The 14,016-nt window shown below is 39.0% G+C and overlaps 1 protein-coding gene across 9 annotated transcripts in view; it reads right to left on the reverse strand.

The window, feature by feature from the left end:
• Positions 1–4,910: 4,910 nt before the first annotated feature.
• EYA1 (EYA transcriptional coactivator and phosphatase 1) overlaps positions 4,911–14,016 on the reverse strand; it is a 294,815-nt gene continuing 285,709 nt past the window's right edge. For all 9 annotated transcript variants that reach the window (XM_063079207.1, XM_063079209.1, XM_063079208.1 and 6 more), the window contains one exon: positions 4,911–6,864. In XM_063079207.1, coding sequence (XP_062935277.1) covers positions 6,784–6,864 — 81 coding nt within the window. In that variant the 3' untranslated portion in view covers positions 4,911–6,783. The remainder of the gene's footprint in view (positions 6,865–14,016) is intronic.

Genomic DNA, 14,016 nt, shown 5'->3' on the forward strand with positions numbered 1-14,016 from the left:
CTTCCAGGAGCTCTGTGGAGGATACGGTGACGTGGACAGCAACAATGAATGGATTGGAGATGTGTCATGTGGGAAAATTGGCAAATCTTAGTAAAGGACTGAAAGTGGGGCTTGAGAGAGAAAGAGAGAGAAATCAAGAATGCCTTCTGAGTACTGAACTTGTGGCTTGAACAAGTGGGTCATTAACTGGGGAAATTTGAGGGAGGACTAGGTTTAGGAACCTATCAGCAGTTTATCCCTTCATTTCATTTAGGACATGAAAATGTCACCTCCCGAATGAAACTGCCCCTCTTTCCCCGGGCAACACTCATTGCTAAATCTTCTGGGCTTCGATCATAAATTAAAATTCTTTGCAACCTTTTCCCCTCAATTGTGAGTGCCCTTGAAGTCTAGCATGGCCCTCATCACAGGCTGCCTCTTATCACATATCTCTGATGGCCCGTCCCTTGAGGCCACCCCCCGAGACTGGGCAGAACTCACAGTAGGAACTCCCCAGATGTTTGTTGAATGGAGTTGAGTTGAGGTCATAAGGATTTCAGGTGCATGGGCGTGGCCAGCTGGGAGTCAGAATGGGTTAGAAAGGAAAGGCCACGAGCTAGAAGGCACACTTCACACAGTGGCCAACCCTGCTGGGAGGTCTCTCTCACAGGTCTGGTTGGTGCAGAGCAATGTCTGCTGCTCAAGCAGCCCCACCCCAGACACATCAAATCAGAATCTCTGGTGTGGGGCTTTAGGAGGGGCGTTTTTCTTTTTTTTTCCCCAAAGCACTCTACTGATTTCAATGGTAGTCGACTGAGAACCACTGGCATAAGGAGACTGAACTTGCAGGGGCCTTCTTTCTTTTATGGAGTTGTCCATAGGTCACTACTGAGCCCTGCCCAATGGACACCAGGTGGCGGACAGAGAAAGTGGGATGAGCTGGTGGATAGTACCAACGTGGAGCACGTTAGGTAGCTTGTCTCACACACACCTGGTACACCCCCACTGTCTGTTGACATTGGAGCTTTATGTCAAGCCAAGGTAGATCATGGGGCAGGCGTGGCATGCCTGTGGCAGAGGGACTTCAACATCGGCTAACTGCAGGAATCCATGTTCAGGGTTGGCAGTCTAGCTATTGTCCCAAGCAGCCCACAAGACCAGAACAGAACCATCATGCCCCCGTGCAGTCACATAGTCAGGCTGGAGGCAGGTCTTGGTCCCCCACTGTTGAGTTCTCCAAGGGTTTCCCTCTGGCAGAGCATCCATTTTTCTTCTGTTGCCAATAAAAATCCCCAGCACTGTTCTTTCTCCTTCACTTCTTTCTATTGCTTCTGACAGAGTTTGCCAGTTAGCTGAGGTCAGGATTTCCTTTTTACAAACAACCTGCTTTCAGTCAGTGGGGCCAGAGGTTTCCTAAATTACAAACCCTTTCATTTCTTCTGCCACAAGTCATCCTGTCAGTTTGTATAATCGGACAGAATGGAGAGAAATGGAAACGCTCAAAGAGACTCTGAAAGAAAGGACTTTTACTAACTTGATCCTTTTGGATTGTCAAAAAACTATTCTGAACTGGATAGACAGGCCCATTCCAGCTGAAGCCTTTGTAACCGTGCAGAATGTGAGTGAAGCTCCGGTGTACGGAAGGAAATTTCTTACAAGTCTTAAATGAACACACTGTGTCCATCGCCTCTCCATTCTGTTAAGCAAATGGTCTCCTTTATATTCATTTGAATTGGGAAACATCAATGTCACATGCAAATGTTTCAGAAAGCAAATTTTAAAAGTTATTATGAAATGTGTGTGCGTTTACTTTCATATCTGTAAATGCTCATTGGAAGATAAATTTTAAACCAAACTCTGGAAAGATGACATAGGTTTGAGGCACTAATGTTAAAAAAACAAAAGGCATTCAGACATCATTGGAAAATTGTACTCACTGCAGACAAGACACCAGATACGCCTTGAAAGCCAGAAGGGGCATCTAAGCTCACCCTGTTATTTAGTAATAGATCAGGGAGGCAAAGCCAACTTTCACTGGTCTGAGAATGTCTACTCTTCATGATTCTGTGTTGTATCTAAGAGGGTGGGATGGGGTGATGACTTTGCCTTATTTGGCAGTGACCCCTCAGGCAAAGGATTTAACCCATTTTGTAATCTCAAAAATAAGAGGGGCTTAACTAAGACCTAACGTTTTAAGTCTAGTTTAGTAGCATCACCCATAGTGAAGGCTGTGTGTGCTAGTGCAGGAGCCTAAATGCAATTTCTATTCCGATCTTCTTCCTTTTCTCTTTCCCATGGAGGGGATGCAGGGGGCAGTCATGTTCATGTATGAGAAAAACACTAAGGCTGAAATTTTATTCTGAGATGAAGGACAGTGAACACCCTTGCCCCCTGCTGCCACCCACTCCACCCCTCACCCTGAGCCCCAGTGCCACAGCCCCGTGGCTTTCCTTCCCTTCTCTTCTGTCTTTTCTCCCCACTCTGCTTGGGCCAACTCCTCCCAGCTTTCAGGTCTCAGCTGAGACATCTCTTCTCCAGGGAGGCATTTCCCACTTGCCCAGGCTGGCCCAGCCTCACCTCCATCAGTGCTGCTGTTGAGCCCTTTCTAGAATTGGAATGACTTCTTTAATGGTCGCTGTCACAGTACTCATGGTCGGGGACCAGACTTTTTCAGCTTGTTTTCTAGACCAGGCCAGAACAATGAAGTGTACTTCTGTAGGGTCTGTGCATTCAAGGAACTGATTCTTTGGTTGGGGAGAAAAAATGTATGTAAAAACATAGCCAGTGTAATAATAGGCAACATTAGAAAATCTGCCAGGCAGTGTCCCAAGCACTTTAAGTATATTAACTTATTTTGGCCTCAGTAATCCTCAGAAGTAGATGTTATTGTTATTTCCCTTTTACAAATGGCAGACTAAGGCACACAGAAGCTAATTAACTTGGCCCGCTCTGATGGGGAAGCTGGGATTCCAGGCATCTGGCTGCAGAAGCCAGGCCCCTAACCAGCAGGCTGTACTATCTCCTAGTGGTGTTGAGACCTCTTACCTTGGATGTGTCTGGTTTCCTCTTGTGTCTCACCATCACCCCCATCCAACCTAGAGCAAGTATTTAGCTATCACTAAAAACAAACCCAGATTTCCATTTCCGTCATCCTAGTCTGGATTTGACTATTGCTTGTCTAGACTGCCCTTGTAGCCTAGTACCCGGTCTCCTTACTTCTCTTGCTCCTCTATAGCCCATTCTCCACCCGACAACCAGAGTGATCACTTCAAAAATTAAATTGCATCAGGTCACACCCTGCATAAAATCTCAGTGTCCTCCATTTCACTTAAAACCGCATCCAAACCCCTTACCACGACCTCAAGTTCTTCCTGGTCTTTTTACAATGTCATTTCTTACTTCTTTCCGCTTGGACCCATGGATGTGGTTTTCGTCTGGAGTACAAAAAATAGGAGTATTCTCCTCTGAGGGCCTTTGCCTGCAGGCTCTGTCCCTGATCTTTTCATACTGACAAGGTTTTTGCAGTCAGGTATCAGCTGAAACATCTTGACTTTGTCCATCCTGTCCAAGGAATGTTATGCCTGTCACTTACCCATGTTCTCTATTTTATTTTCCATAAAGAACCTTTCTGACCTGAATGTATCTTATTCATTCATTCAGTATTGTCTGTTTCCAACAACTCCAAAGTAAACTCAGTCCTGGGGACAGAGACATCCTACCCCCAGCACCTAGGACAGTGTCACAAGATGAAGGACAGTGTCACATGATGAGGGACAGTGAGTCTTTATCGAATGAAATGTGAACTGCCAGTGAAGACATGACAGGGGGAGAAGTTCAAGAGAAGCAGCTAACACTTCATGCCATGATGGAAAGAAGGCTCTGGCGAGGAGAGACTGGAGCTGGACATGATTTGGGTGGACTGAGGGCTGAGGAAGTAGGACATTGATGGTGATGGGAATGCTCTGAGCTAAGGTGAGGCAGAGATGCTCAAGGGCTGTTTGGTCCCTTAAAGAGCCTAGTGGACTAGCCTAGTGTGCTGAAGTCTTGTTCATTACAGGCATGAGAGAGAATGCTGGGGAGAGAGTAGAGACTATATATTTGGAGGCTCTAGAATGCCAGGAGAAGAAATCTGAGCTCTAATCCATCGTCAAACAGGAGTCATTTAAAAGCTTTAACTGGCAGTGTCATGTTGGAAGTGGCGTTTTAGAAAATTCATCTTCCGAGGGTATGCCCTACACTTTCACCTGAGATCTAAAAATCCCTTCACTCCCCACCTCAGCCTATCTTTAAAGATTATCCCCAAACTTTTTGTTCTTGGAGTGTCTGAGCATGCTCAAACAGTTCATTATTCAAGCCACTTGGCATGGTGAGTGCATGTAAAAAAAAAAACACACATCATGAGCCTGATAAATGGCTTAGACAACTGCATGTTTGATTTTCATGTGTTTTTATGTATAAATGTTGTGTTTCTGAGATTAAGTTCTCAGGAGAAAGCCAGTTGTGCTGTTTTATAGCTCTCTGTCAGTCACTAATCTGGCCAAATCATAGAGGTATATGTTGTGGGCATTCTTTATTGATGAAACTATTTTGTATTACTGTCCCTTGGGTATTTAAGTGGCTAAATATATGCTCTGCAATCCAAGATACTTTATGCTGAATTCTGTTCCACAGTAGATAAATTTGAGTGAGGGTCCAGTTTATATAGTTTTGGGGGAAGTAAAAAGAGCTTTTCCATTCATCAGTTCTTACAGTGATCAAAGAAACAGCCATTACCCTTCTAGTGTAGTCTCCTAAAGGACTGCTAAAGCCATCAGGGCAACTGCTTCATACAACTCCCTTGTGTTGGACTTTGAGTGTTCTGATGCAACTAAGACCCTGCTATTTCATATAGCCAAGAGAAAAAGAAGATTCTGACGTTCAAGAAGCTTACAGTACTTCACAAATCAATTTTATTAATTTAAACACAATTAATGAAGAGAAATTCTGTACACAACTGTGGACACAACACACCTTTATACAGTAAGGCCAAGATAAACTTTGTCTTTGCAGAGTACAAAAACATACAATGAAAGGTCAAAAAATTATCCACTTCTGTTTGCCAAGAAAGAAAGGAAAAAAAATAATTCAATTGTTGATTTAAATAATTTGGAGAATTCACAAATAACTAATTCTAGCAGCAACATGAAACTTCAGAAAAGGTTGGAGTAGCTCTTTAGCTACTCTGGGTCAAAGCTTGTGTTTTTCTCCAATATAAAAGAAAATTCATCCAAAGAGTAATTTCATGACAGTGGAAAGCTTTAGCTGAGAGAAACTAGTGCTCAGACAAACTGATCACTTTTGGAGAAACTTTCTTATGGTATGACAAAGGTGACAACTTTTATTTCCCAGATTATGTAATATATAATAGAGGTGGACAGTAACATTGTTTCCCTGGTGATGACCAGGCCACATCCACCGCTGGCAATGAACTTTCCTCTGGGTGGGGAAGAACACAGAGAAAATATGAACATTGGGAGTAATGCAAAGTTTTTCTGATGTCCAGATATGTGGTCATGTCCTCCTTTATCTAAACAAGACAATGTAGACACGATAGTAATTCTGAGCACATGAAAACTTTGCTAGTCTCCAATTCATGAACCATTTTATTAATAAAATATATCTATCATCTATATTCCTTCTGTGGGAAGAAGCATTTGAATAATCATTTTTTCCAAGTAGTTACATATAATACATTAGTGTTGAAATGAAAAAGTGAGGTGCTAAGAGGACTTATTTTTTCAAATTATTTAAGAATCTGCTGTGTTACTTTATCAAGGCCCTCCTAATAGCATTTAAAAATTTAGATAGCAGAACTGATGGGAAAACAAAATCCTTATCGACAATCGACATCCATGCTTTTGGTCTTGACAACAGTATCTAAAAAAAAAAATCCATATCTACATATTTATACCCAATACTTAGATAAGGCACTGCACACGGGCTTGTGCATGTGCTGCCTCCTGCTTCACTATCAATACCATTTCCCTAAACGATATGTAAAAGAATCATCCATTATTACAAATTTACACCAAAAATTCTTTCTGTACATGATTGTCTCAGTGATGTACATATACGTTTAAATTAGACATACTTTAAACTACTTTGCAATGTGCTAAAATTCAAAGTACATGCCGTGTTATGAGGCAAAGGCCTTTAATCACTTATTTCTTATGCTATTGTCTGTCTGTCCAATTGTTTGATGTCAAAAAAGTCTGTTCAGGTGAACTGTACGGTATGTGAATTATACCTCAATAAAGCTGTTTTTTTTTTTTTTTTTTTTAAAAAAAAAGTCTGTTTATAAATAAGTAGAGATGTACAGATTACCCTGGGTATGAGACACCAAAAAGTAAACCTTCTTTACAAGAAAATTTAGGAAACACATTTCAGTCTCTGTTGTGCAATCAAGTTTGCTGTACTGGAGAAGCTGTTTAATGTCACTTTGAAAATGCTAAAAATTGAAGCGTTCGCAGGTCCTTTCTTCACAGGTTTGAACCATGTAGTTAATGTGGCAAAGACACATTACACTGTGCTAGAACATTCTCATGGCTTATTTTCATTGGATTCACAGTACTAGAGTCAACAGCTGTTCTGAATAGACGTGGTCCTCCATTTACCACAAGGGCAGAGGTCAAGACTGGCAGCAGCTGTGCGTCAGTATGTCGAAATTGCTAAATTCTGGAGTCCAGCGCTGACATGAGACTCAGGCCTGTTGGATTTGTCCCTGGTTACACAGCAGTTGTGCAGTTTCAAAGTGCCATGCAGCTGTTACAGGTACTCCAGTTCCAAGGCATGATGTAGCGCCATGAGGTCCGAGTGACTGGAGATCCTCCAGAAGGGCATCGCGTGCTGCAGAAGGGCAGACACACAGTGAGGACAGGGGAAGCACCCAGCATGAGTCTTTCCAGCTCTTTCTGAAATCCACTACAATGTGCATACCCTTTTTCAGTACTCTGAAAACTGCCAGCTAACATCTTAACATCACATCTGTTAAAAACAAAAATTCAAACTCAGTCCTCCCCTAAGAATATTGGACTAAGTTTTTAAAATGTAATCTGGAGCCCCTTTCTTTTAAGAAGGTGATGGACATTTCTTAACTATATATATATATACACCATGGCTTGAATTCCAAACCTTAAATAAGAGAGACTGCTGAAAACAGCTGCCTTTCAAAATATATATCCAGTGGATTTTTAATGCTGAAAGTTTAAAAAGCTTATATTTTAAGAGTTTAAGCAGTTTTGCTTAGTTGGTAGTATTTTACATTTTTTCAAACAATCTAACTCATATGAAGTAAATATTTTTTCATTTATTTTCATTTGTTCAAATTTACCTTAAAATGGCTTTACCATATAGGAAAAATTTTAAATGACATCTAAGGAGTTTTTTTGTAGTTGTTACTTAATCTATCAATCTAAAAATCTAGTTTAAATAATGGGAATGTTTGTGAAATACCTGAATAAATCAGAGGCAAGAAAAACAGAAAAAAAAAGGTTACCTCATCTATGAAGGATGAAAATGTGGTGATGAGAAAGGTAATCATCACATTTCAGAGGACAAAGATATGTGGAGCCCATAGAATAATGGGTTTTTAACAAAAAATTATGTGGAGGCTGGAATATAATAGGCAATTATAGTTCTCAGGAATTTGAGAAAATTTCAGACTAATAGGAGAATTTGACATGAAAGCAAACAGCAGAAGTAACAGTTTTGTCTTTTTTTTTAACCTGTAGGTAATAGTAGAAGGTACTACCTTTTTTGATATAGCTCACATAGCTGTTATATACCAGGGTGCAAACTATTATTTATTAAATGACTTTGCCTCAAATTATGTGCTAAAAATATATATCATATTCTAATATCAAAGGTAGACTTTTCTGGGCTCAATACTATTTTGGTATCTAATATCTTTGTTATTCTTCAATAACAGAACAGTCCAGAAGTGAGTACTTAAAGATGTCTAGATTTTTAGGAGGATAACCCACTTGGCAACTTTAGATTGTAAGATGCACCACTGTGCATTCAGTCATTAAGGAATTTTTTTTTCTGAGTTTGCAGGAACACTGGGCTAGGTGTAGAAGATCCTAAGGTGCATGTGGCTCTGGCCCACTCTTTCACAGTCTATGGGTGAGTAGCAGAAATGTACAGGCATCATGAGTGTTCACCTATGTGTTCTAAGAGGAGTAGCAGGAAGGCAGTTGCCTTTTCCTAGGGAACTGGAGAAATATCAGGGGGTGGGTGGGAAGGTGATAGTTGAGCTAGGTATGAAAAGAGGAGCATTCATAAGAGCACTCTGATGGCTGTGTGGGCTAGCAGACAGAAAATAAAGGAGAAATTCACTGTTAGCATGCTGGGTGTGAGAGAAAGACATGGTTGCAACATGACTGGCTACCGGAGCCAGGTAGTGCAGGGCCTGGTAAGCCCTTTTGAAGGAGTTTAGTAATAATAATGATAGTTATGACTTATTGGGTATTTTGTCAGGCACTGTGCTAAGCATCTCAGAGATAGATAGGTACAATTACCATTGTTTTTTTTGATGAAAAAACTGTGTCTTAGAGAAGGAGCAGATAGGTTTAAATAATAGCTAGTAGGGAGTGAAGCTGAGATTCATACCAAGTCTGAGCTGAATCTGAAGCCTATTTATAATGCTTCCTAGGTGTTCATTGTGGTCTGTTTATTCAGCACCAATGCAGGTGAACACACACATTCCATCCCATCCATGCTCTGCTCGGTAAGAGATACTGGAAAATCTGAGTGACTATGATTCATTTTAGTAAGTTACAATAGAGAAATCTTTCCTCCTTTTATTTTTTTCCTTATTAGAACAGAAATTCATGCATGTTGGAAGATATAGAACTGTGTAAAGAAGCATAAATCACTTTTTATCCTATTGCACAAAGATAACCACCATATACATCTCTCTCTCTTTTTTTGTGTGTATATATATACACACACACACACACACACACACATATACATACATACATACATACATATATATATACATATATATATATATACACATATATATACGCATACACACACACACTCAAACATATCTAAAATTATGTGTATATACAGTATGTACCATTCAGCATCCTGGTCATCTTACTACTTAATCTCAAATCTATTTTAGACATGTAATTTTAAAGAAAACCATTATTATTTTTAAGGTTTCAAGTATGTAACTGTACACAGCACTCTTTTATATTTAACCATCTACTTGGTATACCTACTTTTACATCCTTTTCTAATTAGCTTTTGTTTTTATTTTCTTTACTAGACTTGCCAGAAATTCATTGCCCTTCCCCAAAGCTGTTTCCCATCAACAAGTGAATAAAGGGGGGCTATTACAGTATTTCTACTGATCTTAAGTACTGTTACTTCAGAATGTAACAAAGGATGCTGAAGGGTCTTCAGAGAGTTGTCCTAGAAGTTTCTGGATGGTTATTTTCATAAATACATCTAAAAATACTTGAGAGATGAATATTTTTTTCCAGAGTAGGTTCAGTCAAATTCTTTTGTATGCTGATAATCTGAAGTTAGACATGTTTCCCATAGACAAGTTCCCTACATATACAACCATTAACAATACAGATTTGGAAGCCATTGGTGTACCCAGAAGCATATACTGAAGAATGCAATGAGTGGCAGAGAAGTTGAAAAAGTCCAGCTAATTCTTTGGTACATGGTTAAGGTGTAAACTGGGCATTTAATTCAATAGTAAACAAAGGACTGGTCCAATGGCTATGTGTCTCATCTTTACAGACACAGGGGTTAGTGCCAGCCTAGAGTGCACTTAAATACTAATGGCTTTAGTCTTCCTGTGTAGAGTATTAATAAGAACCACATGGTCAAGTAGCACCTTGAAATGATCTCGAATGATGAAATATGCCTGTGGTATATTCCAGCTCCTTACAGTGTGAATGTGATGGGGCCATTCATTTCAGCAAAAGTGCCAAAGGTTCTATAATGAGAACCTTAGGTATATTTGCAAGAGAACGAGCAGACTCTGGGCACATTCCCACCCAAGGACAGCAACTCCATCCTTGGCACAGTCTTATCACGTGAAGGGTAACGATGCCTGCTACAGTCAGCTGTTTCATTCTCAGAAAAAAAAATGGGCTTCTCTAAGAAATGTACATTTAATAAGTGAATGATTAAAAGAAGACTGAATCACCTATCCCTTCTCTCATAGATTCAAACTCCTGTTAGGACATAATTAGAATACTGCACAATGATATTTTCCTTAACTAAGCACATATTGATGCAAAGATTTTATGTATTTCTAAGAGCTTTGCAGGACAAGTGGGTACAAAGTAAATAGTTTTTTCTTGCATCAATGTTTAGCCACTGGCACAAATATTTCTTACATAAATCAGAGAGAAACGGGGCAAAAGAGGAAAAAAAGAGCACATGCTAGAATGAGGAGACCTGGTTTATACTATCAACTCCGACACTAGCTATGTGACCTTTAATTATGGCACAGTCTCCGTGGAGCCCTTATATCTTTATCTATGAAGGTTTAGGGGAAATGACTTGGGGTTGCTTCTAGGTTTAATAAGGTCTATTACCTTATTATTAAAATAAAGTCTATTACCTGTATAGAACTGTAGCTGCAGCAGATATGTAATATTCATTCAGGACATATGCCCCCACTGCCAAGAACTGCTTGGCAGACAAGACATATCTGATGAAACAATTTCATTACAGTGTAAGGCAGTGAGGGATTAAGAAATGAAATAAAAAATTCAGAGAGAAGAGAGCTCAGATGTGAGCTGGAGAGGGTAAGTTAGGCTGGCATTGAATTTGAAGAATGAGCAAAGGTGAAGGGTAAATGGGATGGGGATGGGGTTCCAAGTTAGGAGGAGTAACTAGTCCAGAGGTGATGGGGCTGGAATGGGTGTGTTCGTTATAGAGGTGTTATGGAAGGGGGTTTTTCAAGCAGAAGCCTTGAAATACTTGGAGTATGTAAGGAGTTTGAATTGTTATCTTGTAAAGGGAAGGCAGGCTAACCCTTCCTCAATGCAGAAAGATAGCTGGAAGGAGGTATCATAGGCAATGTAGGGCAGCAGCCAGGGAAGGATGGATTGGAGCTGTGTGGGCAGAGAACTCAGACAGAGTGACTGTGGAAATGGAGCGGGTACAATGAAAGGAGACAAATTCATGTGACCTGATAATGCGTCGGGAGTAGAGAAAAACCAAAACAAGTTTGAGTGGGCAAACTGGTTTGGGACAGATGAATCCATTTGCTTATATTCAGAGGGGTATGATATGGTCCATCTAAAAGGAGATATTCTTTCAGGTTACTGGAGCCCTGGCACTAAAAACAGAGATACCCACAAATCGTAACAGAGTGTGTATGATTAGTTTATCAAGAGTAGGCATACACTGAGAGAAGTGGGTACCAAAATCTAAAGGAGCACACCTTTTTGGGTTTTTAGAACCGAAATATTGCCTAATAGGAAAATAATGATACATCCTTCCTGCTCCTCTGGTATCCTGCATTTTCTCCTACTTATACATAACACCAATCATATCAAAAGCTGGGTACATAGATACTCACACGTAAATTAAATTTTGCTGAATTATTAAAATGTTTTAATAAAATGTATCAAATTTAAAAGCACATACCCTCTGACTGAAGTACTACTGCACTTTAGGAATTTATCCCACAGATATACTTGCACATGCACGAACCAAATGAACACTGTTTACTGCAGAACTATTTGTAATAGTAAATACTGGAAGGCACGTAAATGTTCAGCCCCCAGGGGTTTAAATAATAGCACATCCACATAATGGAATACCGATGTAGTCACTTAAAAGGATTAGAGATGTGGTGCTCTATGTACTGATATGGAATAACTGCCAGTATAGCTGGTAAAGTGGAAAAAGTGTACAGTTACCGTTTGTGTAAAAAAATAATGTATCAGTGTTTTCATATGTACACATTATCTCTAGAAAGTTTGCACATGGAGGTACAAATAGTTCCCGAATTGTAAATGAGGTCTTCGGGGATAGGTTATTCTTAGAACTTCTTATGAAACTCATCACACAGTGCTGCTTTTTATTAGTGGTGGTCTCTCTGCTTGCCCTCTAGACAGATGAGGTCTTTAAGGACATAGATGAAATCTAACTCAAGACCTGGCGTATAGTAAGTGATCATTAAGCATTAATGAATGAATGCCGTTACAGTAATCAAATTCACCATACTCAGTGTTTTTAATCTCTATGGTCCACTCAAAACTAAAGGCAAAAAACTGTGTTGTTTTTTTTTTTTCAAAAGCAGTTTGTATTTTTCTCCTGAACAAGCTCAAAATCAGGCATTATTAATCATGTTCTCAGCTTCATCTTGGATTTCAGCAAGTTTTGGAATGCATGTTTAAAACAAACATCTTTTGATGAAGCCATTGCCATTATGCAGAATAACGGATGCTTGCCATTCCCCACCCCCTCAGTTATTCAGTAGAGATTTATTTTAAATAGATGTCTGAAAAGCAAATGAAGCTAGTTAAGCAAGGCCACTTTTACTCTAGAAATGAAAACTAGATGTCAGTTACAGGAGACTATTACTTAAATTTTTTTTTTTTATCATACATATGTCTAATTATTTTCACTTAAGCCTTGTTGTACAGGTATTAGGGAAACAGAGAATTTTATGGTAAAAAAGAAAGCCCAGTAGATTTTGACAACAAAAGACATGTCAAAGGGACCTTCCATAGGTAGTGGTTTCCCACAGTCTTTCTAGGAACAAAGATGCACTCACAGAAAACTCTTGCAAGAGATCCTTTTAGAATGAGGTTTTTTTTTTTTTTTTTAAAAAAACAGGTATTTATAACTTCTTTTTGAAAGGGATATTTTTTTATGATACAAATTATAGTGTTAGATTATTACAGATGAAAGCCCTCAGGCTACATTGGCAAAGAGAATAAGAATGACAGAATAGATTTCAACTGACCATTAATGAAATAGGCAACTGTTAGAATTACTGCTTTTTGTATCTGGGTCTAAAAATAACTATCTCCAGCAAAAGAACATTAGTTTAAAGGAATTTTGTGCTAAATCTCAAGCAGAGAAAACAGCTGGGTTCAAATCCTAGTTTGGCTGCTTTCTAATTGTGTGTTCTTGGCCAGATTATTCATCCTTCCCATGGCGGAGTTTCCTTATCTGTAAAATGGGCCTAAGTTTCCTTTCTCATAAAAGTGTTGTGGGGATTTAATGAGATAATGGACAGGAATGCCTAAAAGAGGGTCTGGGATATAATAAGGGCTTTATAATTGGTGCCAATTCTTATTACTTACCATTATGATTGCTAATCCTTGTATAGCATGGATAGCCATCTCTTATTTCTTTAGCTTGAATTTTATACTTAGTTTTTTAAAAGGGATATTGTTGAATTGTAGAGTTTTCCCCCCAAATTAAATATTTTTTCTAAATCAAATATTCTCTACTGCTACACAGAACTCCACTTTAAAGATATTTATTATCTATTGTGAATTATAGAATCCTGTCTCAACTCATACACAAAATACTGCTACTTAAGTATTAGTTAACCTAAAAAGGCTAGACAAATAGTCTCCTTCAATAAAATTAGAAAATAAAAAAGGAATGTTTGATCTGTCACTCTGAGTGACAGATTGATGACATTTGAATCTTTTGCAAGATTATTAGGAATCTGAACCTTCTGAAAAATTTGTCTATTTTATACACACACATAGGCAAGTCTTAAGGTGCAAAGAGTGTGTTCACAACATATGTTTTTGGACTCTTATCACATATGGTCATCCACGAAATCAAAGTGGAAAGCTACGAGGACTCGTTCAAAGTTAAAAAATTGAAAGAAAACATTCTTTGTAGGTGGCTGCCTGATTTCTTTTTGGTGTGCTTGTATGCCCTGTATAAAAAGAATAGCATGTCCAAAGATAAACAGTGGAAACAATTTTAATTGTTCTTCAAAGTCAGCAAATACTCTAGTTCTATTAATATGTTCAATTCTAA

This window comes from Cynocephalus volans, chromosome 15 (assembly GCF_027409185.1).
Source record: "Cynocephalus volans isolate mCynVol1 chromosome 15, mCynVol1.pri, whole genome shotgun sequence".
Lineage (NCBI taxonomy): Eukaryota > Metazoa > Chordata > Mammalia > Dermoptera > Cynocephalidae > Cynocephalus > Cynocephalus volans.